Raw genomic sequence first — 27734 nt, forward strand, 5'->3', positions numbered from 1 at the left:
CTTGAACCCCAAAGGGTAGTTCACTCGAACCCCAAAGGGTAGTTCGCTCGAACACCCTCAGAAACTTTTTTCTCCCATCCATGTTTTTCCTTCGCGGGTGAAAGTGGGAACCATTATTGTGAGATGACCCTTTATCTTTTGTTCACTACTTATGAAGAAGGATTTTGATTGTCCTAAGAGCTTCAGGATTTTCCATTCCATGAGATGAGAAGCTTCCCATGAAACCCCTAAATCACATTGACCACCCCTCTAGCAACTATCAATAGCCACCTTTTAAAACCATCTGCCATTTTCTGTAATAATCTCAGTTGCTTCAACATTTTTGTCTCCAAATCTACATCCACATAGATTCTTGCCTATGCATTTGATTTCCCTTTAACAAAATCTTCTACTACCCAATAAAGGAACCCATGACATCCCAAATAATGTTTAAAGCCTCTAAATTTCAATATTTTGAGGGTTTATTGTCTAATATGATCCACTTTAGAAATTTCTTGATGTGGTGTTTTGAAGGGTCAAAATTGGGTTCCAATTTATATGGTAGAAATTAAAACCCTTGGAGAATAGAGGTATTTCGAACAAAATTTATTGCTTCAAAAATCTATCTATGCACTCTATCAAAAAGAAATCATTGGGAAAGGATTTGATACTTATTTGTCCTCCGTAGCTACCCTGTCACCACTCCATGATCCGCTTGCTAGAGCATCCTACTTCGCACTGTTTTACAAATAACATGCAACCCCTAAGATGGAACCATATCGAAGCTAGGGTTTTGGAGGAGATAACAAAGGCTAAGCTCTTCGATGTTGTCATATAATTCCTACCTACCTTATTCCTTAAACCTTGGTTTCAGATCCTCCCATTCCTCGTGTTAGCCCTCTTCTTCTCCCATCATGGCAACCTTTCGTTTGCCATTTGCATTCTATTTTTGAAGTTCATTCCATCTTCCCCTAACAAAATCACATTTGCTCCTATGACAAAGGCAAGTGTTACTAAAGACAAATTTCCCCACCTATCAAAATTTGCTTTGCCCTGCTTTTTCATGTGTGCCAATTTTTTTTTGCCTCTATGGAATTTTGACATAATAAGATTTTTATTAAAATTATTCTACTATTTGATAAATTCATATTTAATTTTTCAACATTTATTACAGTTATTTATTCCAATTCTTTCATTTAAAAGAATTAATACTTGACCACCAACATTATTTGTGTTTAATTACATTTTATTTGGTGTGATTTACTCCTCGAAGAAAGAACAACTACGGCATAAGGTTTTGGTTTACCACAAACCGCACGAGGACATCTTATCCATTTTAAGACCTTATATCTTTACAATTAACTTCCTTCGCTCCCCGTGGTCTTTCGTACATGCTGGTTCGAAGCCTTCAGATTGCACTGTCGGGTATAGAGGTAGTTACAGCAATTGTGTTCGCTTTCAAAGACGATTTCTAATGCTTTAGCAGAAAGGTATGTATTGTCGTGAACGCTGCCAATTCTTAAAGATATATTTTTAGTATTTATCCGTTTGGATACTGGTAGTAGAGTTTGGAGAATCAGGCTGTTGGTTAAGACCAATCGGAATAATCTAGAAACTTATCTGCAGGAATTCAGTTGTGAGACGGTGGGATTTTTCTACCTCGGGGTAGTGTAAAAGATGGCAGCTTCCTGCTTTTCCATGGCAACTACCCACAAACTGCCCCCTTCATTAGAATCATTGGCAGCAGCAGCAACGGGAGGGGGTCTTACTGTTTCACCATGTGTGAAGGGTCACCCTAGTTTCAGTGTGGCAATGCTGACAAAACCCAGAGCAACAGTAGCAGTCTCTTATGCCCTTCGTGGGTTGTCCTGCATTATCCCTGTTATGGGCAACAAAAGTAGGAGTTTTCTCAGATCTGCTACAGCGTGGTCAGAGGGAGTTCCATCAACGGAAGTTATAGATGAGGAGGAAGGTAAGGGCTTTGTATCAGAAGAACTCTCAGATGGAGAAGTTTTAGAGTCAGAAGAGACGGAAGGAAGTTTTGAAGCTTCTGGACAGGACCATACAGAGCAAGGGAGTGAGAGCGAGGGCTCATACGAGCAGATTGACTCTCCAATTCCTGAAGGTACTAAGTTGTATGTGGGTAATATTCCCTTTGACATTACCAGTGAAGAGTTGGCTAGAATCTTCGAGGAGAGTGGGGTTGTCGAGATGGTGGAGGTAAGGTCTGGTCTCTGTCACTTGTTTAAGCAATGAGAAAGGCTTACAATGTGCCAACTGCCCCCGTCATGCATATTTTTAGTAAGCACTAAATTAAAAAGGTTTGTAATGTGCCAATTCTCTCGTCATCCTTGGTTTTTCACTAACAAAATCACCTACGGTTTCCATTTTTTTATATGTATTTTATAAAAATTATCTTTTTAAATAAATACTAAATAGAGAGAATACCATCTTAAAAAATTTCCAGGTTAAAATCATGTAAACAAACATAATTCCTAAATTACTATAGGAGCTGTTGAAATGAATCCTATCTATCCAGAATGATGAGATGAAAGCCTAGGGATCTGTAAAATCATTGTCTGTTATTATGGGTCACTTTTGCAACTGTGGGATCGATTGCACACATGCAGATCTGATCTATATAAGTGTGGATCCGATCTTAGTAAATCGTTGAATGTTCTCTTTAAGCTTGCCTTGAATGCCTTTTTGTTTTTATATAAAAACCTTGGTTTTGTGGCCTAGAGCTTGCTAACAACATGAATATGTCTCCCCTTGGTCAAACTCCTAGGATATCGAGTCAATGACTTTCGGAAATGATACAGGCAATAGATGCCCTAGATGTTGATGCAAGCAGGTAGGACAATAATGAATGTGTTGATTATGCAAACAAATGTTTCTTGAATGCTCGTGTTGGATGAATACTTTAGAATCATCAAAATGAACTCAGATTAGTTCTTTAAAATATATCCAAAGGACACATAAAAACATTTTGTGGAAGGGTTACAAAATTTGAATTTGAAACTAGAACCTACAAATCTTGCAAATGACTTGGGTCAATTGCACAAACTGCAGATTTGACCTTGGGTAAGGAAAAGATAGAATTGAGGATCAAGTCTAATCCCTGGGAGTGAATACAAATGGAATTAGTTTTGGTTTGGGTTATGTGCCAACTTTTAGCAGAAATCATGTCACCTATACGTTTGTCACGGTGTAAGGAATAACCGTCTCAGCAAGTCCAAAACAAAATGGAAAAGTGCAAGGTATGCAATTTTCACTATTATGTTTTACCCTCACTTTGACTAGTGTGCAAACCACCACGAGGATGCATGTCAAAGTAAAATCAAGCCTATAACATGAATGCAAATTTATCCAAACACTCATAAAAAGGATATGGATAAGAATATGGATGCTGCTTCTCGATATACACTCCCTTGAAATGAGTGCCTCGGGATCTTGCAAAATATAAAAAAATTCAGTAAGCAGCATCATATCGGCATTTAAAACAAGAACGTTTTGTATAAAATCAAAATAAAAGAAAAATAGAAAGAGGGATTGAGAGGTATTCCATTTGTGGTGGACCAAGGATATACCACCTAGGGGCAACAAATGTTGCCATACTTCAGAAGGAATGTTAGTGATTTGTATGCTCCCTTGCATGCAGAGAATGCAATTTATCTTGGAGAAAGTAGAAAAAATATGTGAAAAAAATTTAATCTTGTGAATCTCAATAATCATATAGGTATATAAAAATATCATCATATGATAGAATAAAAAGATGCTAAGTAATGCTCATGAAAGCACAATGGATGATAGGCAGCAAGATGCCGCCAATGATGCTCCCAAATAGGGCCATTAATGGAAGTAGCCACAAGTGCTAGATAGGAGATCTTGTAAGTACAAAGAAATGTAAGATTTCATCATGATAAGCATTAGGAAAAAGGCATAATTATCATAAAGCATATTAGCATAAGATATGATTGTGGTTAGCATAAACATGGACACGCATAGAATCATAAGATGCGGGTGTCATAATCATTGAAGATCCTAAAGCATCATTAGAAAAGATTTTGTTAGTGAAATGTGTGATAAAAATTGTTGTGTAATCATAATCATTGGAATCATATGGAAAATTTTGGAAGTATATCATGAATTTAGTAGAGAGTGGCCAATGCCATAAAGGATATGCTCCCCAAGTGGGAGACACCATCGAAATAAAGTAATATTACGGAGATTTTCACTGACTAATCAATGGCTGTTAGGCCTTCGATGAATAGCTGTTCTATCCGTGTATCCATTGGACAAACATATGCAGCAGTCTTATCTAGTTTAGGCTCGGTTGTGTTGTCCATGGTTGTGAAGTCAAGAAGCTGGGTAATGGTTACACCAGGCATTCAATATATGTAGTTAACTTTGTCATGTGCTCTTTCAATGTTGTCTTGTCTTGCCCATCTTTCTTAACACTGTTTTGTAAGTGACACAAAAGTAACTCTTAGAAGATTCAAACCTGCTTCTTTGGTGCTCCTCCTTAGGGGTGTCTTTTTTATCATGTAATCACCTTACTAGACTTCATGCAGTTCTTTGTCTAGCAGAGGATTTGTCTTTGCACACACAAAATTACTTGATCATCCCTCCTTGAAATTGTTTGCCTGTGACAAAGGCAAGAGATCCTTTATCATAATAAGCAACTAGAGGGTTATCAACTCTTTATGCAAAGAAATCAACTCAACAAGCCTTATGAGCATGGAAAGAATACCACTAAAACAAGCATAGATCTAAGGTACATTTGCACAAAGGTATAGTACAAAAGACTCATGTTCATTCAATGGAGTAGTGCAGAACAATGGAATGACAAAGGAGAACCATTACATAACTTACCTGACATACAAAAGATGCTAAACGTCGAAGAAATTGATTCACAGAAGTCTTGTTCTCACAAGGTCCTTTCTTCTAGCTCTAGGTCAATCTTTGAGCAACCGTCAAAGCATCCCCAAGATAGAAACAACCTCCTCTTAACTTTGGCCCCACAAAACATTTTGCAGCCAACATTACAACCATATACACCATTAGAAAAGCAGAATCCTGAATCCCATGAGAAAATCTCCATGTCATAAGTTCTCTCTTTGTTTTTGGTTCCTTTTATCTTACCAAAAAATTGTAATTGACAACCTCTCTCACTTATCCCATAAACCTTCGACCACCAAAATAGGCACAAGAAAAAGCATGGTGCACAAGTTTCTTGAAAATAAATTTGGAAAGAAAATGCATGCCTTTAGCCTCCCACTCATATCACCTTTTGAAAACGTAAATACCTAACAACCAAATGAACTAACAAACCCTTCATTGCCATCATAAGCTTTGGGAGTTTCAAGGCCAATCAATGCCTCAGTCTCCTCTGACAAAAAATTAGTGGGATAGACCACCAATGCTAAAGCAACAAGTAAACTTCTCGCCCAAGAACTATGGGCTCAAACTAAAAATCAAAACAAAAGGAGATTTAAACGATTCAATGGATTATTATCCTAAGTCAAGTGTCCTAGATTCGGGTCCAAGGATTTCAATCTAGGATTATGACATAATCTTCATGAGAAAGTAACCCCTTTAAGACATGCCAACAATGCATTAGTTTTGCAAGACATAATATGCCAAAAGGCACGAGGAATGCAAAACACTAAAGGGACAGAAACCCAATACTGTTCAATCGATTTAAGACATTGTGCTTGTCATGCCTCCGCCATAAAATATTGCACACAAAAAACAAGTCGCAGCCTCACTTTATATTAATCCCAGGTGACAAGCATAAATGTCATTTAGAGGCTGACTCAGGATTATTTTTCCTGGAGGCCGATTCAGAATTATTCCCCCTGAGCAGCAGCATGAATAATGTTTAGATGGTGATGGAGTTCTTCATCAAAGGGCCAACTTAGTGAAAGGTTTTAGGGTAGCGATGGAAGTGATGAACCCTTTGGTTAAGGGTTGCGATGGTAAATAAGGTGGTGACTATTCATCCCACCGTGGAAGATATAATAGTGGGGGAGACCAATCCATTTGAGGGCATCAAGGAATAAAATGAATAAGATCTGACTGGGAATTAAGGCAAAAACAGCAGAAAGGAGATCAGCATAAGAAATAAGTAAATAAAGTAGATTACAGGAATTTAAAAGATTAATAGATTATATCTATTATTCCAGCCTAAAATTTATAATTAGTTACTGTATGTAGGGGTATAATATAAATAAAAGATGTATATTGTGATTATAAACAAATAATTTAGGATGATTATATTATGTGAACTTTATAACTATGAACTAATTGTAGTTTCCTTGAAAAAGTCTATTTTGTACCATGTTTTGTATATGGGTGCTCAAAATGGGTCCTCAAAATGTTTGCTCAAAATGGTTGCTCAAAATAGATTCTTAAAACAGGTCTAAAAAATGGGTACTCAAAAATGGGTCCTCAAAATGGGAGCTCAAAATGGGTCCTCAAATTGGGTGCTCAAAATGGGTCTAAAAAATGGATACTCAAAATGGGTCCTAAAAGTGGGTCCTCAAAATGGCTTCTCAAAATGGGTACTCAAAATAGGTGCTCAAAATGGGTACTCAAAATAGGTGCCCAAAATGGGTGCTCAAAATGGGTCTTGAAAATGGGTGCTCAAAATGGTTACTATAATTAGGTAGTAAAATCTTGTCCGATGAATGCATAGGCAAGTAAAGAATACATGTGTTGAACCACCAAGTATATAACAACTCCCAAAGAAGCTAGAGCAATACCTAATTGAAAGTGAAGGGAATTATTGATTGTGTTATAAAGACCCTTATGCCCGTATCCTAAAAAGACTTTTGGAGGAACATGTGCTTCTAAAATATCTTTTTGATTTCTATTTTCCATACATTTACAATCACCTAAAATACAACATGGCATGATTAATTCATTATTTTCCTTCATAAGTACACATTGGGATTTACATACTATCAATATATTTCATCCCAAAGAAAGATTCAGTTACTCATTAAATTAATAACACTACATGACTACAAGGGACAAATGGATGGATCACACTCCATTACTGAGATGATATAAATATATAATTGCCACATTTCCACACCTTAACAAAAGTTCACCAATGCCCAAGTTTCTGAAATGGACAAATTACAATAGTCAACAATTGAGGAGAGATGAGATCCCTGCATGCTCTCCAAGATGCACCATTACAATACCATCATGTGGTCCAACGGTGATCAACGCTACCCAACCATGTGGGACCTTGAGGCCAACCCTCTGTACTAAGAGGCAAATGCCATGTTTGCAAACATAAACATGGCATACATGATTGGTCATAAATGCACAATGCAATCAAGAATGGTGTCATTTCACAAATTGTTTCCAGACAAGGGTTACAATTTATACAAGAGGAAGAGAAAGGGAGGCCTAAGAGGAGTGTCTTTGCCTTGGTCTTCTAAGACACAAATTGACCTTATGGAAACATGAATATCTCAACTAGCACCCATGACAACGGATGCATTTCTTTTAATAGTTTCTGGAAAGTAATGATCTCTTGCCTACAACCTTTGCATCAACTCTAGATAAAATCCAAATAGAGTTGAAAGATGATGTATTCTCCTTTAAATATTTTCCTAATTAATAATGAAAAGCATACAAAAAATACTAAGAAGGGTGGGGGGTGTGAATCAGTATTTTAAACTTTTTAAAATGAAATCACATAAAACATGGAACAACGATCAGTATAACACAAACTCCGAATTTTTCATGGAAAACCCTTTCGGGTAAAAGACCACGACACACAAAGAATTTATTAGCTAAACTTGAGCACCAACCTAGATTACAAAAGTGAGCAGCAACTCATTGAGAGCACTAACTCTTCTTAAATCATGAACAGTACTGGTGAAGCACCTACTTCACCAAATGTGAGGCACCAACTTTGAAACTTTTCCTTTAGAATATTTAACTACTTCAAATTTAAAAGATTCTCTGTTTCACAACTTCATCAATCTGATTTCCAATCTGCTAAAGAACTCCGTAAGGATACTTTCATATAATCAGCACTCTCAAATTAGTTGTAGGCAATACATAACACAGTCTCAGTTTTCAGAATCATCTTAGGAAAAATTGTAAATCTGTAGCATGCATTCAAACTTTTAAAAATCCTCCATAGTACATTCTAAAATTGACCTCTCCCTTTTTAATCCTTTTAGATTGCAGCAAGTACTCCACTTCTTTTACACAGCTATAAACTTGTAGCAGGCAACCTCCTTCATGTCATCGTTGAAAATCCTTACCTGATTCAAACTCCACAATACCAAATCTTCAAATGTAATGGCACACACCATGCAAGTATAACTTATTAATGCATTGAACACCACAAACCTTTATTTCTGTAATCTCAAATTATTCTCAAGTCCCCGGCTATTTTACGGCTAGGCTAATACTCATGTTAGACTCAAGGCATATACACGCTAATTCATGATCTTATTTCACACTCCCTATTTTTTTTTTGATAGGTAATGGGCGGAAGCCGATAAGGTGTACCCTACCCCCTTGTGGGATTTGAGCTTGTGACCTCTCTTTTAAGAGCACAAATTCTCCACCACTAAGCCAACTTAGGTTGTACGGTTTCACACTCCCAATTTTATTACCATCACTTCTTCTAATTTTATTTCTTCCGCTGCTTTATATTAAATTTTATTTTCCACTCACTAGATGAATCGAAACGCTTCGCCACATCATTATTTCAAATAAAACACTCAAACCAGTATATCTACAGCTCCCCATAAGTCAATTGCATTCAATTATTACTTCATACAGCAAGTCTCATTCAAATTGATTTTAAATACCACAACACCTCACTCCCGTATCCATCCTATAGTCAATCTTTTAAAACATTAAGGCTCACAGTAATTAAAGATACCATCATAGCCTTCAGGAATAATAATATATATCATCACTTCATCTGGCACAACTTCACCAGCTTGACGATTTCTTCAGTTCCAATATCATTTCAAACTTACGCCTTCACCTAGGCATTAATGGAATAATCCATTTAAAGCCATCACAAAACATATACAATCACAACCTTCAGAAATAAAACCACCATCTGCCAAAAACAATAAGCTGATAACATATTCTTAAAATAGTTCATTATGCGTTGACCTGTAACCTTGCCGGCGTACGTCAAATAGATATTCAACCTTTTGAACAAAATGTTTTATGAAGCATCCTATGAATAGCATAGAATCATTTATCTCCAAATACACGTATTGTTAAGTCTGAAAGAAATATTAACTTTAGGCCACCTTGAGTTTGAAAATTCAAACAATGATGTGTCAAAAGGAAATAGACAAGTTGGCAGGTGAAGCGGACAAGCAACCAGCTTAAGTTGACAGCCAAGTAGCTCGAATTGACACCTAGGCAGCTCAACCAATTAAGCAAGTAGCTCAACCAAAATCTGATGAATAATCACTAGCTTAAAGATGTTTCATTCCAATTCTCTTTTCAGAAACCAACCTTTGACATCAATGAAAAAATCTGCAACAAACTCCCCCTTTGTCATTGATCGCAACTCCATCTGCAACAAGCCTGAAACCAAAACAATACTGCTCTGCCTGAATTACTACTCCCCTTTTGACATCAATGACTAATACCAATCTGCAAGACTGAAATAGGGCATAATATGTGACAATAAACACTCTCCTTGAGTTAGAACAACACTTCAAAAATGGAGTGAAATCACTCTCAACTTCTTCCTCAAGCATTCAAAAGTATCCTGTGTGTAATGTCCCCTATTTATAGGCTGTCAATTCCCAAAGGAAAACATGTATTGCTACCTAATATATTACATTAATTCAGAGTAGATAATTAAAGTCGTCCATGATTCGACTTAATGTTGTCATTACTCCAGTCCTAATTCCTAATCCCTTCTCATTCGTAATCCCAAAAAAGGGCATTGGCTTGTCTAGGGCGCTATAACACCACCTCCCTAATTCAGCCTAGATGTCGGGAATGTCAGTCCTTTCATCCTTGGGGCCCTTTTATCTTGGAGTTGATTTACTCTGCCTCTCTCTAACAACATCCGTCTCCCTTGGGGAATAGAATTAGAATTGATTAAGTACTCAGACTGGGAATATATTTGTCTTTCGATATTATGAATATATATGAAATTAAGTATGACTCATACATATTATAGTCTATTTTAATATTATTAATATTAATGCTAAATTGTGCATACGAATATTTTTAGGCTTCATATTCTAAGCATACATATTAAGCACATCCCCATGCATAGCGCCAGGAACAAGGATGTTACTGCTTGTAACTTAATAACAGTTCTGATTGAAGAGCACACGGTTATACTGAGAGGGGGGGAGGGGGGGGAAGGGTTGAATCAGTATAACAATGAGCTTTAACAATTTAAACTTTATTAATCATAATAGCATTATTCACTATCTTTCAACAATCATGCACATAGTAAGAACACAATAACACAATGTTTTACGTGGAAACCCAAATGGGAGAAAACCACAACAAATTAATGTTTTTATATAATTGTTCCTTTACAATGTTTGTAGGCACCAAACTACTAGAGGCGCCGACCCCTAACTTAGTTTTTGAGCACCAACCCACTGGAAGCACAAACTCCCACTTCTGAATTTGTAGGCACCAACCTATTGGAAGCACCAACTCCCACAACTGAGCACCAACTCAGCAAGAGACACCAATCTCTTATTTTATAGGCACCAACCTACGAATTCTTCAATGGATGATAGATACTATTTCTCTCCACAAATCTGATTATATTTCCTTCTCCAATCTACTATTATTATGACAATGAACATGTCACAAAACTGAATACAATCTCCTCATAAAACTCTTATAAATCTGCCATACTATTTCTCACAACCTTCACTTCAATATACTTCATGATCTGCCTTATGTTGAACACTATCAGATGTATAATTGTATTTTCAAAATTTCCATTTGCTATCCCACCTTGTACATTTGAGGAAGATTGTTGAACAACACTTTCTACTTCATCTCCTTGAGAGCTATCATCACCATTTTGCAACTTATCACATGTGTTAGTGTTTTCATGAACTTTTACATTAGCACTTTCAACAATCTTGTGTAATATTTTGTTAAAACATCTAAAGCTTTACTCTTGGAAGAGTATCCTAAGAAGATACCTTCATTAGCCCTGGGATCAAATTTCCCAATATTGTCTTCATCCCTCTTAATGTAACAAGGACTACCAAAAACTCTAAAATAATTAACTGAAGCAGCCTTGCCTTTCTACAATTTGTATGGTGTTTTGTTATGCTTTTCTCTAATCAGCCCTCTATTCTGAATATAAACAGCAGTATGGATTGACTCTCTCCAAAAATAATCATCCACCTTAGACTCATTCATCATGCTATGAGCCATTTATTGGACTGATCTAGTCTTCCTCTCAAAAACATCATTTTGTTGATTTCGCACAAAAGTTTATAAACTCATTACATATGAACTCTCCTCCATTGCCTAAACATAAGCATTTGATTTTCAGCCCCTTCTCATTTTCAACTAAGGCTTTAAAAGCCTTGAACTTCTCAAGTGCCTGTAATGTCCTCTACTAGGATTTGGTCTATTTTAATCATAATTAATCTTTTTCAAAGTACTTATGACTTAAACTAACTTGTCTATCTAAACATGAAACAAATCTGTGATATTCTTTCTTTAGTCTATCAAATACTTGCTAATTTACCATACTAGATAAATGATCTTATTCTGATTCATTTATAAGTCATTTACATATTTAATCATATGAATTATTATGTGTTACTACAGAGCAGTTTCTAAAAAATATTCTATTAATTATAATCATTATAATAATATCTATTATCATAACAATATCTATATCTATAACCCTTATATTATTCCTTATTCTGATTGGAATATATATATATATATATATATATATATATATATATAAATAAATGAATTAAATAATATTACCAATAATTTATGTACTTGCTAATTACCTATTCTATAAATTATTAATACTATCATTGGTTAAAAATATTGGTTATTAATATATTTAGTAGCTGGTAATGGCAGACAGAACTGACGCATGTCAGATCTCTGCCACTGTCATGAAATTATGTACTACCATAATACATATTTGAGTCTATGTTAGTATTATTATTCAAATTCTGCATAAAGACATTATGGGGCTTCATATATTAAACATACTTATCCCAAAATGCATTAATCAAGAAAGATGAATTCCCGTGGCCTTTTCCTTATTATTAATACATACCCTCAGATTTATATCATTAACTTTCTGTAGTTTATTGACAGATTAATGAACTGATGATACTTGTATATGTTCAGAAAATACTAGTCTGTCTATTATCTTTATTGCTGATATTATATTTTCATCTCCTCATACATTGTTGCCATTATTATTCTATTGGTATAGAGTTTTACGTGACTTACCTGGTCGGAGTCCTCTTTTTTAAATCCTCCCTGATTGAATTTGTTTGAAGCTGCTCATATACCTCTCACCCGAAAGGATGGCATTCTTTGGAGTTCGATGAGACACCTCTCTTCCCAATCGAACTTCTTCATAGCTAATGTTTTTGTTGATCAAGGAATATCGTTTAATCTAAATTATTAATCGATACTTGTTAGGATGCCTTGGTTGGTCTACTTGTAATCGTATATTACAACGCCCTTGATAAAAGAATCTCTATCCATTATCAGCACTGCTCACAATTTATAATCGCTGTTTATTAACATCAATCAATGCCTCCTATTTCATCGATATTTTTGCTTTCCTCCACTGTATATGCCTTAATCGATTTCCGATCTGTATTGTATAATGCTTGATGTCATCAGAGATACATGATTATCGGTTTCCTCTAGTTCTGGTCAATACTTAACATGATACTAAAACATGACAGATCAGATGCTAGTGTCGACTATTATTATGTTGATATTTTATGGTCTATTGGCTCTTATCTTCTGTCAGTATAATTTCAAGTAGAATTGAGATGCCATGATGATTGTCTTCATAGTGAACAAATATATAAATTATGTTTTTAATATAATATTAATTTAGAATATTTCAAGAATATCTTTTTTGCTCGGTAGAATATTATTAATAATGAATATTAATTAACTAATAATATTTTAAAAATGAATAAATGTTAAATAACCATTTGTTGGTAATTATATATTAATTAATAATAATAATTGCTTCATTTAGGATATATATATATATATATATATATATAATGATCAAGGAGGGGGCATGACAGTGCCTCTGAGTTTTCCTTAAAAAACGCAACCCAAGTCATTCTTGAAAAGTCATCAATTAAAAGCATAAAATACTTCTCACCTTGCAAACTTGTGGTTCTTGTAGGCCCACACAAATCAATATAAATTAGCTCAAGAGGTTTTGTGCTTGAATGCTCCTTAGACTTGAAACTCTTCCTTGTTTGTTTGCCAAGTTGACACTCTTTACAAATCGTGTTTGAAGGCTTAGTGAGCTATGGCATGTCTTTAACAACTTCCTTTTTGCTGATCTGAACCAGACTATCAAAATTTATGTGTCCCAACCTCTTGTGCCATAGCCAAGTTTCATCCAGCTGACTCAAACAACACTTTTCACTTTTGACATCATCAAGAATGTAGAGATTGTTAGCTGCCCTATTTGCACCAACATGTTTACCATTTTTACTAATTTCACAACAATTTGAATTGAAAATCAAGTTATGTCCTTGATCACATAATTAACTCACACTCAATAAGTTGTACTTTAGACCTTCAACATATAAAGCATTCTCAACTTTTGTCTTACCATCATTTAAAACAAGTGTGCCTTTATCTGCCACTTTGGCTGATGAGTTACCACCAAATCTCACCTTACCTCCATTTGTCTTCTTGAGAGTCAAAAACTTACTTTTATCTCCAGTCATATGCTTAGAGAAACCACTATCAACATACCATATGTCCTTTTCATTTTGTGCAAGAGAGACTGTTTGCACAATCAAGGATTCTACTGGGACTTGTTTCTCGTCCTTCCTTTAAACTTTGGTACCCTCCTTTGCTTTGTCCTCTGTATCAACCTTCTTAGAGAAATATACCATGCCACTTTTCCAATCTTTTGCAATATGACCAAAGTTATTACGTTTACAACATATAGCATTATAATTCCTTGGAGGAGAAAAATACTTCCTATTCATAAATCTGAAATCATTTCTTGCAAACATTCTACAGTTGATTGCTTTGTGTCCAAAGTAATTGCAAGAGAAACAATAACCATAAAAGAAAGATTTCTTAAACCTAGTCATATGTGCTTGCCTTGAGATGGGAGGCCTTTTGAAACCTTTATTTGTGACTTTTGAAGGTGAATCCTTTGTGCTGTTATCATTGTTCTTCTATTGTTCTTCTTTTGTAAACTTTGAACTTTGACCTTCTTCAAGGCCAACTCCACCCTTATTAGTAGAATATTTTTGGGAGTCCATAATCTTGTCCAAGGACATGAAGCTTTTTTGATCTATTTTCTCGTGATTCGGCTGCATCAAAGATTTGTCCAACTTCCTAAGAGAAACAACTTTAGCTTCAAGTCTCTCACAATTTTCTTCTTTAAGCTTGAGTTGACTTCTAAATTTTTCTTCAAATTTCTTTGCTTCTTCAATTTGAATCTTTAAATCAATTATCAATTTCTCTCCATCCTCTAAGGCTTGAGATGTTTTGTTCTTTCCTTCATTTCCTTCTTGTAGCAACAATTTCAAGTTCTGATTTTTCTTTCTAAGTTTCTTGATTTCATTTAGAGCACTTATTAGCTCTTGTTCAAATCCACTTCTCCCTCTGCATCAAAATAGTGTTCATCTTCTTGATTTTCAATGTTAGTTTCTTTTAGGGCCATGAATAAAATCTCATCATTTAAGGATTCCTCATCACTATCATCCGATGAACAACTTTCCTCCTTAGAATAGAGACTCTTTTAGAAATTCCGAGTGTTCTTTTCCGTTCCCTTGTATTTCTTTTTGTTGAACTTAGAATTATTTTCATAGCTGCTATCCTCACTTTTCTCATATGGACATTTGGTTGCAAAATGTCCTACCTTGTCACAATTGAAACACTTGAAAGGCAATTTGCCTTTTTATTTACCAAAACCCTTTTTTAACTTTCTTGTGAAGTATTATGTCTCTTCAAAATCAGATTCTCCATTAGAACTATCACTTGACACACATTCCTTCTCTTTACTTTTCTTTGAGGCTAAGGGTTGTCTCCCTTTTGGATGAAGAATTAGAATTTGTCCTCATCTCATAGGCTGTTAAAATACCATGAAGCTCATCAACCGTCAATTTATAAAGTTCTTTCATTTCTTCAATTGCTGAAACTTTTGCTTCAAATCTCAGTGGAAGAGACCAAATTTTTTTTTGAATTACAATAGTGTCTTCAATCTTTTCTCCTTTAACCCTTAAGAGAGTTTACAACCTCATCTACTTGTAGAAAATAAGCAGCAACATTTTCTTCTTGCTACATTTTGAGACTCTCAAAATGTCTTCCATGAATCTAAAGCTTTGCTTTCTTAACCTTGTCATCTCCTTCATATGGTTTTTGAAGTTTCTCCCAAATATCATGAGCAGTATCACAATGCATAACTTTCACAAATTGTCTCAAACAAACCCCATAAGATTGCATTTATGGCTTTTAAATTGTATTCAAACTCCTTTCCATCAGCATCTGTTGGAGGAACTGAAGGAATTGTGTAACCAAACACAACATTATTCCAAACATCAAAACCAAGAGACATAAGATAAGCTCACATTCGCATACTCCAGAATGCATAGTTGGAGCCATCAGATAAAGGTGCTTTATTTGTAGCAAGATCTTCAAGAGCTCTCATTTGTGTTATCAGAATCAACCTCCAAGCTTTTAAGCTCTATTTTTTAAGGTATCCTGCTGTGATACCAATTGCAAAGCACACAAAAAATACTAAGAGGGGGTCGGAGGGTGAATTAGTATTTTAAACTTTTTAAAATGAAACCACATAAAACAGGGAACAACAAACAGTAAAACACAAATTCCAAATTTCTCGTGTAAAACCCTTTTGAGTAATAAACCACGACATAGAATTTATTAGCTGAACCGGGGCACCAACCCATATTACAAAAGTGAGCACCAACTCACTAAGAGCACCAACTCTTCTAAAATCACGAACAACACTGCTAAATGTGAGGCACCAACCTCGAAATTTTTTCTTTACAATATTTAACTACTTCAAATCTAGAAGACTCTATTTCACCACTTCATCGATCTGATTTCCAATCTGCTAAAGAACTCCGTAAGGATACTTTCATATAATCAGCTGTAGGCAATACATAACACAGTCTCAGTTTTCAGAATGCACTGCATAACCTCCTTTAATCATCTTAAGAAAAATTTAAAATCTGCAGCATTCGAACTTTTAAAAATCCTCCATACTACGTTTTAAAATCGACCTCTCCCTTTTTAATTCATTTAGATTGCAGCAAGTACTCCACTTCTTTTATGCAGCTATAAACTTGTAGCACACAACCTCCTTCAAGTCGCTTTTGAAAATCCTTACACACCACGAAGGCATAACTTATTAATGCATCGACTACCACAAACCTTTATTTCTGTCATCTCAAATTATTTTCAAGTTCCTAGCTATTTTACGGCCTGGCTAATACTCATGTCAGACTCACGGCACAGACACGCTAATTCACGATCTTATTTCACACTCCCAATATTATTATTGTTGCTGCTTCTAATTTTATTTCTTCCTCTGCTTAATCTTAAATTTTATTTTCCACTCACTAGCTGAATTGAAACGCTTTACCACATCATTATTATAAATAAAACTCTCAAAACTGGTATATCTATAGCTCCCCATAAGTTGACTGCATTCAATTATTACTTCATACAGCACGTCTCATTCAAATTGATTTTAAATACCACACCTCCTCACTCCCGTATCCATCCTGTAGTCAATCTTTTAGAACGTTAAGGGTCACAGTAATTAAAGATACCATGGCAGCCTTCAGGAATAATAATTTATATCATCGCTTCATCTGGCGCTACTTCACCAGCCTAACAATTTCTTTGGTTCCGATATCATTTCAAACTTATGCCTTCATCCAGGTGTTACAGCAATGATGTTTTTAAAGCCATCACAAAACATATACAATCACAATCTTCTGAAATAAAACCACGATCTGCCAAAAACAATAAGCCAATAATGTATTCTAAAAATAGTTCATTATGCGTTGACCTGTAACCTTGCCGGCATACCTCAAACAAATATTAACCTATTGAACAAAACATTTTATGAAGCATCCCATGAATAGTGTAGAATCATTTATCTCCAAATACACGTATTGTGAAGTTTGAAAGAAATATCAACTTCAGGCCATTGTGAGTTTGAAAATTCAAACAATGATGTGTCAAAAGGAAATAGACAAGTTGGCAGGTTAAGTGGACAAGCAACCAGCTTATGTTGACAGCCAAGTAACTCAAACTGATACCCAGGCATTTCAATCAAGTAAGCAAGTAGCTCAACCAAAATCTGATGAATAATCAGTAGTTCAAAGATATTTCGTTCCAATTCTCTTTTCAGAAACCAACCTTTAACATCAATGACAAAATCTGCAACAAATAATTGAACCCATATTTTATTAATTTAATGAATCTAACATGTATTAACCCTAGGTAAAATTTAATAGAGTTAGAGCAATCATTGCCAATCCAAGCCTTTACTTATTTAGTTATTTCTCCATGCCTAACATAATGATTTAATCATTCATGCTTTAACCCCAAATAAAATACTAGAGTTGAGCATTGGTAAATCTGTTTTTTATTCAAGCATGCTTCCCAAGGAGCAAACAATCTTATCCTATGGCAAAACTCATTACTCCTCAAAATAAAAACCATTCACAAGTTCCAAATTTCAAAAAGAAATAATACAAGATTTTTCAAAATTTCTCTATTATCTATGTTCCACCATTAGAGAACCTTCAATTTTTCATAAAATTTGAAATACAATCAATCCAAAAATTCTAAAAATACCCTCTTGTTTTGAATTCACCCAACAACAATATCCAACCATATAAAATTTTAAAAAATTTCGCAAGAGTTTGGGTATAAAATTCATATTTTCCAAATTTCTTAAACTTTGAAAATGAAAATATGTAAAGTTCGAAAACTACCAAATTGTTCTACAACAATCCTTTCCAATCTAAGATTCCCTTAAAAGCATGGTTGTAAGGAGACTGTTATTGATATTGGTACAGGAGATTGGTACCAATACCGGTACATCTATTTTTGAAATAGGAGACATGGGTACTGTAGTATCCCTTGGCTAATCTGATCCTATTTCGCTTATTTGAACCCCAAACACTTGGCATACAATGTTTGTAGCCGCCGTTATGAATTTTTTATTGTCTTCTTTGGGTTGTAGGCTGCAATTGAAGTTATGGAAAGCTTCTAACAATGCAAAGTTGTTATAGAAATGATATGCTAGCTGTTTTAGACCTTTACACACACATGTAATGACTGAAATTAACTAGTACAGCTAGTTGACATTAAGACAAACACTTGTCATGCATCCCAAAGTATACCTACAGCCATTAGGCATTTAAGCAAATAGTTGGCATGAAAGCTAAGTGGCTGATAAATGTTGAATGTCACCATGAATGTGGAATATGCAACATATATTTCCATTAAACATATGCAACCTCCAAGTATTTCATGATATAATCATAATAGCAAATGATGCAATGAAGTAATGATTTTCTAATACAATGACCATAGATAGAAAACCTGGAATTTCAATGGCTGCCTTGATATATTGGTTTGATTCTCCTCATATGCAAAGCCCCTGTCAAATATATATAGCTGTTCACCTTTCTAAATTCCCTTCTATAGAATTCGAACTACTGTAGCGCACTGTTCACGACAGTGTAGCAGCAAATAAACCCTTTGTATGATGTTCTCAGTCTGCCATATACATATGCCCTCAGCTATGCCAATAAATCTGAAAATAAATCTCCAATCAGCACAATGTCAACTTCTGGATGAAGCCAACCCTAGGAGCAACTTCAGATGAATATCTCACACCCTCAGATTGCTGATGCAATGAAGTCTTCACGTTCTCCAATGCCGATACTCTGGACAAGTTGCAGAAACCCCAGCTTCTTCTCCAAAGCCAAGAGACAAGTCTTCTCATAAAAAATAACAATGATCAATCCCCCTTCTCTTCTTTTCAAAAGCCTTATATATATTTCCCATGAAGGTTCGATTTTCTCCACTAAGGCATTAAATCAATTAATGATATTAAATGACATTTAATGATATAATATTTTCACTTTGTCATTTAATATTTCACCTTGGTAAAAGAGCCACAATTAATTAATTAAATGGTCCCCTTTAATGGTACTTAGACCCATACTTAAGTTATAATATAAAATTATATTATAACTTAATAATATAATCTCAAAACATTAATATCTCCATTAATACTCAACATTTTTGAATGCCGTCTGAACTGGGAGCTGACATGATGAAGCTGCATATGACCATACCCCTTTACTAAAAATAGAAGGGGTCCATCTCTAACATCTCAAACTTACTATAAATAGTAAGTATAGCAAATGAAGTCCAAATGATACCAAACGAAAGCCAGATCGAAACACACTGAACTCTGGAGACGATACAAGCCTCGAGAGACCCTCTATCCATACTCATTAGCCTACGAGGGTCAGAATGATAGGCTAATCACCCAAAAACCATGTCTGCTAAAATGGGGACATTACAGTCCGCCCCTCCTGAAATTGCTTGTCCCCAAGCAATATCGGCTGCAAATAAACTCCTCCACCTGGATCCCAAATGAAGACCTGTGTAATGTCCCTGGTATTACCAACCAACTCTTGTAATGCCCACGCCAAGGGCACAACTAACAAGACCTGCCAAACTAAATCAACCTCAACAACAGGTGTCACAAGAACATGAACATCAAGTGGAAGCAACTCTGAAAACGGACAATGTTTGCTTCCCAAAATTGCGCAAGATAAGCTGCCAAACATATCATCTAACACATGCGCAACTGAACTATGCATCTGAGACAAATCATGTACACGAGAACCTGAAATGAGACTACCAACGATGCACACCATGTACATGCAATGAAACCTACCAGGAAACACCAACCGGAACTTGGATGCAGACAAAGGATCCCTCAACATACTCGCTAGTGTCCCACATAGTATACCTGGATTCCAAATCCAGGGTAGAAATCTGCCATGTAAACCTCCCTCAGACTTTCACTGCTCAACACTGATCGCCACTTCACCATGCGAGATGTGGTGAAGCCAACCCATGGGACCTATCCAAACTGCAACACTAACTCTGTCATCACCTGGATCCCAGTGCAATCTATACACACATCCATCTATACTGTGAAGATAGGAGTACCTGGAAACATCTGCTACGCAACATCTCTCCACAACCTCTGCTAAACCCTCATGGATGTGATATCCAACTAAACCATCATGCCCATTGTCACCATAGTCTCTCCGAAGCTATGTATCCAAAGATAGCCTCTGTGTCATAGGAGTAACAATCTTCATTGGATACACATCAGCATGATGGGAAATTGAACACTGCTCGAGCAAGTAGCCACCAACAATCAACCAAGTCGGGTACTTGCAACTGCTAGTTCCATCTACTGAAAATGGTAACTCTCCATCCCACAATGGATGGTATAATTCTGAAGCCAATCCACACCGATGCATCATCAAGTCCTCCACGCGTGGATCAAAAGAAAAGTGACGAGCACTCCTCACTGTGTAGTTGCGATAAAACACTCCAACCTCGGTCAAGGGCTCATCTCTAACAATACGGGAATCATGAGATTGCTCCAATCTCTGACCCAGAACAGTTGATTGGGTAGGGGCTCTGGTAACCCTCTCTGCAAACCCAATCACAAAATCTCTATTAGGAAGCATTGTAGTCAGAGTATCAATAATTACTCCCACACCACGCCTGATGGCGAGAGAACCTCGGATGAGAGTATCCTTGGTGGCTCCAAGTGGACCCTCTCGAAACTTAGGACTCTCAAGAAGGTACTCAATAAATGAATCTGTGCAGTAAAAACAATATAAGGCTGAGTCAACCTTATCTTCTAAGACCTGCAATTGATCACTCTGACTCTGAGAAACAACAAGCTGGCGTCTAAAATTAGTTGCATGGGATGAAGTAACAGATTTGCTTCTAGGAGAGGGAAACAAATCTACATGAGAGCCATACTCCCAACTTGATGACACTATGCAAGTTCCATGAAAAGTGGATGGAGTAACGTCGCATACTAACACACAACTCTCTGGAGAGTCCACCACTGCCACACAAGAGCTATCAACAATCTGACTTGTATCATCTGTCATAGCACTAACCTCGGGAGAACGTGATGCAACAAGTGGTTCTCTGCTGCTCTCAACCCAAATACTCATCCCAGCTAAGTCACTTGTACCTGCATCAGTGACGGATGTAACCACATCCTCAACACCCCCATCACTACAACCCGTGGGTGTAAACTCATCACCAAGTGATGCTATAGGAAACTCAACTGTATCCACAGATGGTGAAGATTGTGCTAAACTCAACGCCACGGTGAGTTCCTCAACCTGTGACTGTGACTCACGAAGGGCTGACTGAGCTCTCTCCAATGAGTCCATAGTCACCTCAAGCTCATGGGTGAGCTCATCAACCTCCTCTTTTCCCTTCAGTGCATCGTAGCAAGTGCAATCCCACTCGAGAAGATAATCCCTATCAGCAAGTAACTGCAAGTAATTCTGTTTCATTATCCCAATAGCTGCTCGGAGTGCATGGAACTCTGCTAGGGAAAGACTACTATCACCGTGCTCATATGTCTCGGGAGTACTCCAACCAAAGGTCGCCAACATTTGTCGAGCGACATCAAAATGCTCCAAAGCTGTAGCAATCATATCACCATTAACCTTCAACTGCCCAGCCAGATGATGATACCCCCGTGACTCATTCTTTCCACCCAAATCTGCACTATGGTATGAAACCGAATCAACATCACTCACCTCGTGATCAACAACATCATGTGTGCAATCAATTGTGCACACATCAATATCTAAGGTACTGCTGCTATGTAACTCGTAGAATGGCTCAACTGGCAAGGTAGAAGTTGTTGTTATGACAATATCTTCACACACTTCCACTTCCAATGTAACTACATGGCCATCCAACTCATGATTTTGGGATCCTATGCCAAAGCATGAATCTTCAAACTTTTTTTCCAAGGTCTGATATGAAAAATCAGACTCAAAATGACATGAATCCACATCACACATTACCCCATTAGTACCCAAATCTCGAGTACCTTCATGCAGCAACTTAATAGAAGCATCTTGCATATGTGTAGTCACTGCTCTCTCATGCTGATGCAAAATTTCATCACTGCTGTCATGTAGATCAGAACTTTTATGAGCCAAAATTCCCATGCAATCCTCGTTCTTGACAATTGTATCACGAGTGCCAATACTCAAGGTCACTCCCACAACACTTTATGAACTTTCCATGACTTTCAAATCATCATTACGCTCAAGTGCAAGGCTGCTGTCATGAAAATCAGACTTGTTATCATGACTGATAACAACTTCTTAAGTGCCAATAATCACCACATTCTCTTCAAGTTGCACCTTTTTATCCTTAAAAATAGATGTCATATACCGAGCAATTCTATCAAGTTTTGTAGGGTGTGAAATCAATTCATCCAGCTTTTTCTGGTTTTGTTTTAACTTTTCCAATGAGGAATACACTTGCTTCATATTCTGGTCCCACTGATTCTGGGTACTTGAAGTAACCATGATTAACTAGCTGAATCAATCTATCCAACAGGTTGGCAGGAAACCGCTCTAATACCACTGTAGTATCCCTTGGCTAATCTGACCCTGTTTCGCTTATTTGAACCCCAAGGAATATTGTCAAACACTTGGCATACAATGTTTGTAGCCACCGTTATGAAATTTTTATTGTCTTCTTTGGGTTGTAGGCTGCAACTGAAGTTATGGAAAGCTTCTAACAATGCAAAGTTGTTATAGAAATGATATGCTAGCTGTTTTAGAACTTTACACACACATGTAATGACTGAAATTAACTAGTACAGCTAGTTGACATTAAGACAAACACTTGTCATGCATCCCAAAGTATACCTACAACCATTAGGCATTTAAGCAAACAATTGGCATGAAAGCTAAGTGGCTGATCAATGTTGAATGTCACCATGAATGTGGAATATGCAACATATATCTCCATTAAACATATGCAACCTCCAAGTATTTCATGATATAATCATAATAGCAAATGATGCAATGAAGTAATGATTTTCTAATACAATGACCATAGATAGAAAACCTAGAATTTCAATGGCTGCCTTGATATATTGGTTTGATTCTCCTCATATGCAAAGCCCGTGTCAAATATATATAGCTGTTCACCTTTCTAAATTCCCTTCTATAGAATTCGAACTATTGTAGCCCACTGTTCATGCGCACTGTTCACGCACACTGTTCACGACACTGTAGCAACAAATAAACCCTTTGTATGATGTTCTCAGTCTGCCATATACATATGCCCTCAGCTATGCCAATAAATCTGAAAATAAATCTCCAATCAGCACAATGTCAACTTCTGGATGAAGCCAACCCTAGGAGCAACTTCAGATGAATATCTCACACCCTCAGATTGCTGATGCAATGAAGTCTTCACGTTCTCCAATGCCGATACTTTGGACAAGCTGCAGAAACCCCAACTTCTTCTCCAAAGCCAAGAGGCAAGTCTTCTCATCAAAAATAACAATGATCAATCCCCCTTCTCTTCTTTCCAAAAGCCTTATATATATTTCCCATGAAGGTTCGATTTTCTCCAATAAGGCATTAAATCAATTAATGATATTAAATGTCATTTAATGATATAATATTTTCACTTTGTCATTTAATATTTCACCTTGGTAAAAGAGCCACAATTAATTAATTAAATGGTCCCCTTTAATGATACTTGGACCCTTACTTAAGTTATAATATAAAATTATATTATATCTTAATAATATAAGCTCAAAACATTAATATCTCCATTAATACTCAACATTTTTGAACGCCGTCTAAACTGGGAGCTGACATGATGAAGCTGCATATGACCATACCCCTTTACTAAAAATAGAAGGGGTCCATCTCTAACAGCTCAAACTTTCTCTAAATAGTAAGTATAGCAAATGAAGTCCAAATGATACCAAACGAAAGCCAGATCGAAACACACTGAACTCTGGAGACGATACAAGCCTCAGGAGACCCTCTATCCATGCTCATTAGCCTACGAGGGTCAGAATGATAGGCTAATCACCCAAAAACCATGTCTGCTAAAATGGGGACATTACAGGTACTTGTAGATGGCATTTTTTAAATATAATTCAATAATTTATGAATTTGCTATGTTAAAATGGAAAATAGCACAATGTTTTCCAATTTTTCCAATTTGTTTTTTCTTTTCATATGAAATTCATTTTTTAAAGTTTTTTTTGTTTTGTTTATTTTGAATGAAAAGTAGGGAAATGTCGACGAGATGTCTCTTGCAAGTAGGGGTGTCTTCATAGGTGTCTCTGGTATTGGAAACAGGTTCCAATCCCTGAGACACATCCCAGGGGGTCGGAGATTTATCTTCTTACGACTATGCTTAAAAGCTTGAACTAGATTTACCACACTACCCAATACAATCTTCCATTTCATACCACGAGTTTATAGAAAATCTCTCTATCTATGAACTTGCACATTAAATTTACAACAAAACAAATATGAAGAATACCTCTAGGCTCTATGAATTCAACGCAAACATAAGGTGAATCCTTTTCCAACAAACAAGTGCTCAAACATACTTCAATCCACTTCGAGGGCCTCACAATCCTTTTCCAAAGGACTGTTACTTTTCCAAACTTAAAGAAAATTTGCCGCCTTAAATAATTCAAAAGCATATTATAATTCCTAAGACTAAAAGCCCTTTTAATTGTTTCACATGTATGCCAACATTTCACTAAACCTCTAAATCAATTTCACTTCTAGCAAACAAAATGCACATAAGGAAGTAATGGAAAATACATAATAGGCAAACATGTTACTAGGGTTGGTCAATAGGGATCCAGACTTACAATTGATTTGGATACAAGTTTTATGGATTTCAACATCTCATGTCTTATTATTTTACAGAGAGTAGGATGGGTTTACAATATCAAACAAATGATTAATCACCATTGCATTTCACCCAGACCTGCACAATGCAATCAAACATTATGCACATCTATTCAGTACATAACAATAGTCGAAGTGAAAGGTAAAATCAACCAATCATTATAATTCACATTTCCAACAATAATATCTAATTAAAACATCATTATAATATATAGACAATACATGAATTAATCATTTATTAAACATGATGGGGCAAGAGTTAACATTGGTAGGCATCATAGGGTGCATGCGTGCCCTTTGCATGCATTTTTTCCCTTTTCTATTTTTTCATGTTTTCATCACCTTTGGTAAAAAAGTGAGGGTGTTGCATGCTTTTGACCTAGTGTCGAAAATGCCAAATTGTGTTCTAGGTGTGCTTGTTTTGCTAGTTCCTCTTTTTCTGTTTTTTTTTTCAATTATTCTGAATGCTCACTTTGACATTGTGTCAATAGTGCTAAGGTATGTGCTAAGCATGCACTTTTTTGCCATTTTCATCTTTTTCAATTTTATTTTCTAGAGGGTGCTAGAGTCTAGACAATTCTCATGTAACCTTGAGCTTTAAATTTGCAGCTTGCTTCACCTCTACTTGGTTTCAAATTTACTATTTATGGTGCCATATTATTATTTCCTATTGAATTTTTTTTTGTTTTCTGTTCCTTTGTTTTAAAGAAATAAGTTAGATGATTTTCTGTTTCTAGCATTTTGTTTCATTATATTCACTTACTCAGAATGTCAAAAATGCCCCATGGATGCAGGTAATTTATGATAAAGCTACTGAAAGAAGCCGAGGATTTGCTTTTGTTACAATGAGCACTGTGGAAGAAGCAGAAGCAGCCATTCAAAAGTTTAATGGCTCTGTAAGTGAGGAAACATTTCTGATGTGCATATCAGTCTCTTGGTCTGAGCTTTGTATTCATTATTCAGGGATCATTTCAATTTTGTTTTGTCTGTCCTGCTAGTTTTCCACAATAGGTCTGAAGACCTTCAGCTGGTATGGATATTGCTCATAATTTTTTAAATAGCTGGTTTAGAAAAGGAGTACTGTTAACTGAGTTTGTGATTATTGTAAGGTAATATAATGCAATTAAGGAAAACTCACTGGCATCTTCAATGCATTTTTTTTTGTATAATTAGGTAGTCCTTTGTGTCAGCAGATGACTGAGAAACTGATTGCTGAACAATTACAAATGCAGGAAGTAGGTGGCCGTTTTTTGCGAGTAAACTTTCCAGAGGTTCCTAGAGGAAGTAGTAGAAGTCCAAGGCCAAGGCCACGTTTTTATACCAGCAACTTTGTTGACAGTCCACATAAGGTTTATGTTGGCAATCTTCCATTTAGCATAACTGCAGACACTCTTAGAAGTGCATTTGAAAGAGTAGGGAATGTGTTAGGTGCAAGAGTTGTATTTGACCGTGAAACAGGAAGGTCTCGAGGGTTTGGATTTGTTACTTTCTCCACAGAAGCTGATATTGATGCTGCCATATCCTCGATGAATGGAGTGGTATTTACCTTTTCTAGCATTTTTCTATTTAATAATTTAAAAGATACATCCCATTATCATTCTCTTTCCTTTGTTTTGATTCCTTGTACCCACTGCAAAATTTACTTTTCCTGCCTTGTCGACAAAGAATGCAGATCTTGAAAGATTTGTTCAGCAATGTGGACATAATGTGCTATATGTCAAATTGTTTTCAGGATTATGAGCTTTTTTTATTAGGTGTATCTGTTTTTTATTCAATCTCTCTTTCTGTTTTGTGGGTCCAGGATTTGGAAGGCAGATCTATACGAGTGAGTATAGCATTATCTAGGTCAATCCAAACTGAAGTTTGAACCTGTGGATTGACATTGCAAAATGAGTGAAAGGATGATCGATTTCTTAGTGGTTTATGATTATAAGGGCTATGCTAGTGATTAGTTTCTACCTTCCAGTCAAAAAGGCCATCTATCTTATTTGGAGAATAGAAGCTCAGCATCGTATCTGTCCTTGTGATTGTCCAAGGGCACACAAATGCAAGTTCTGATTGGTATGGATCAAATAGATTTGTCCATCATATCAGTTATGTCTTATCTACAAATGAGAAGTTGAATAGTCCTGGAACACATCTTTTCATTGGAAGTCATATTTAAGGAACTGGTGATGCAAATGTTGGGCTGGCTGATTTAAATGGTTGAATTGTTTCTGATGATAATGACCATTACTTGAGCATTAAGAGTTTTTGTCTTTAGCTTCTGTTTAGTTCATTAGAGTGCAATAGATTCATAGAATAATTCTTATGCACTCTGCTGGGTGTATACTCCTTCCTCCTTCCATCTCTCCATGGTATTGTGTTTAGTTGTTATTATGACACAGCAGTATACATAAACATAAACATTTGCTAGTTGTGCTTTTCCCGTTAGCTTGTAATATATATCATTGTGCTTTGCAGTATTCA

The 27734-nt window shown here is 36.0% G+C and overlaps 1 protein-coding gene across 1 annotated transcript; it reads left to right on the forward strand.

The window, feature by feature from the left end:
• The first annotated feature begins 1312 nt into the window (after positions 1–1312).
• Positions 1313–27734, forward strand: LOC131070924 (28 kDa ribonucleoprotein, chloroplastic). Its single transcript, XM_058006613.2, has 5 exons — positions 1313–1469; positions 1606–2199; positions 26060–26161; positions 26498–26803; positions 27067–27734. The coding sequence occupies exons 2-5, from the start codon at positions 1657–1659 to the stop codon at positions 27130–27132; spliced, it is 1017 nt and encodes a 338-aa protein (XP_057862596.1). The 5' UTR covers positions 1313–1469; positions 1606–1656; the 3' UTR covers positions 27133–27734.

Source organism: Cryptomeria japonica, chromosome 1 (genome assembly GCF_030272615.1).
Source record: "Cryptomeria japonica chromosome 1, Sugi_1.0, whole genome shotgun sequence".
Lineage (NCBI taxonomy): Eukaryota > Viridiplantae > Streptophyta > Pinopsida > Cupressales > Cupressaceae > Cryptomeria > Cryptomeria japonica.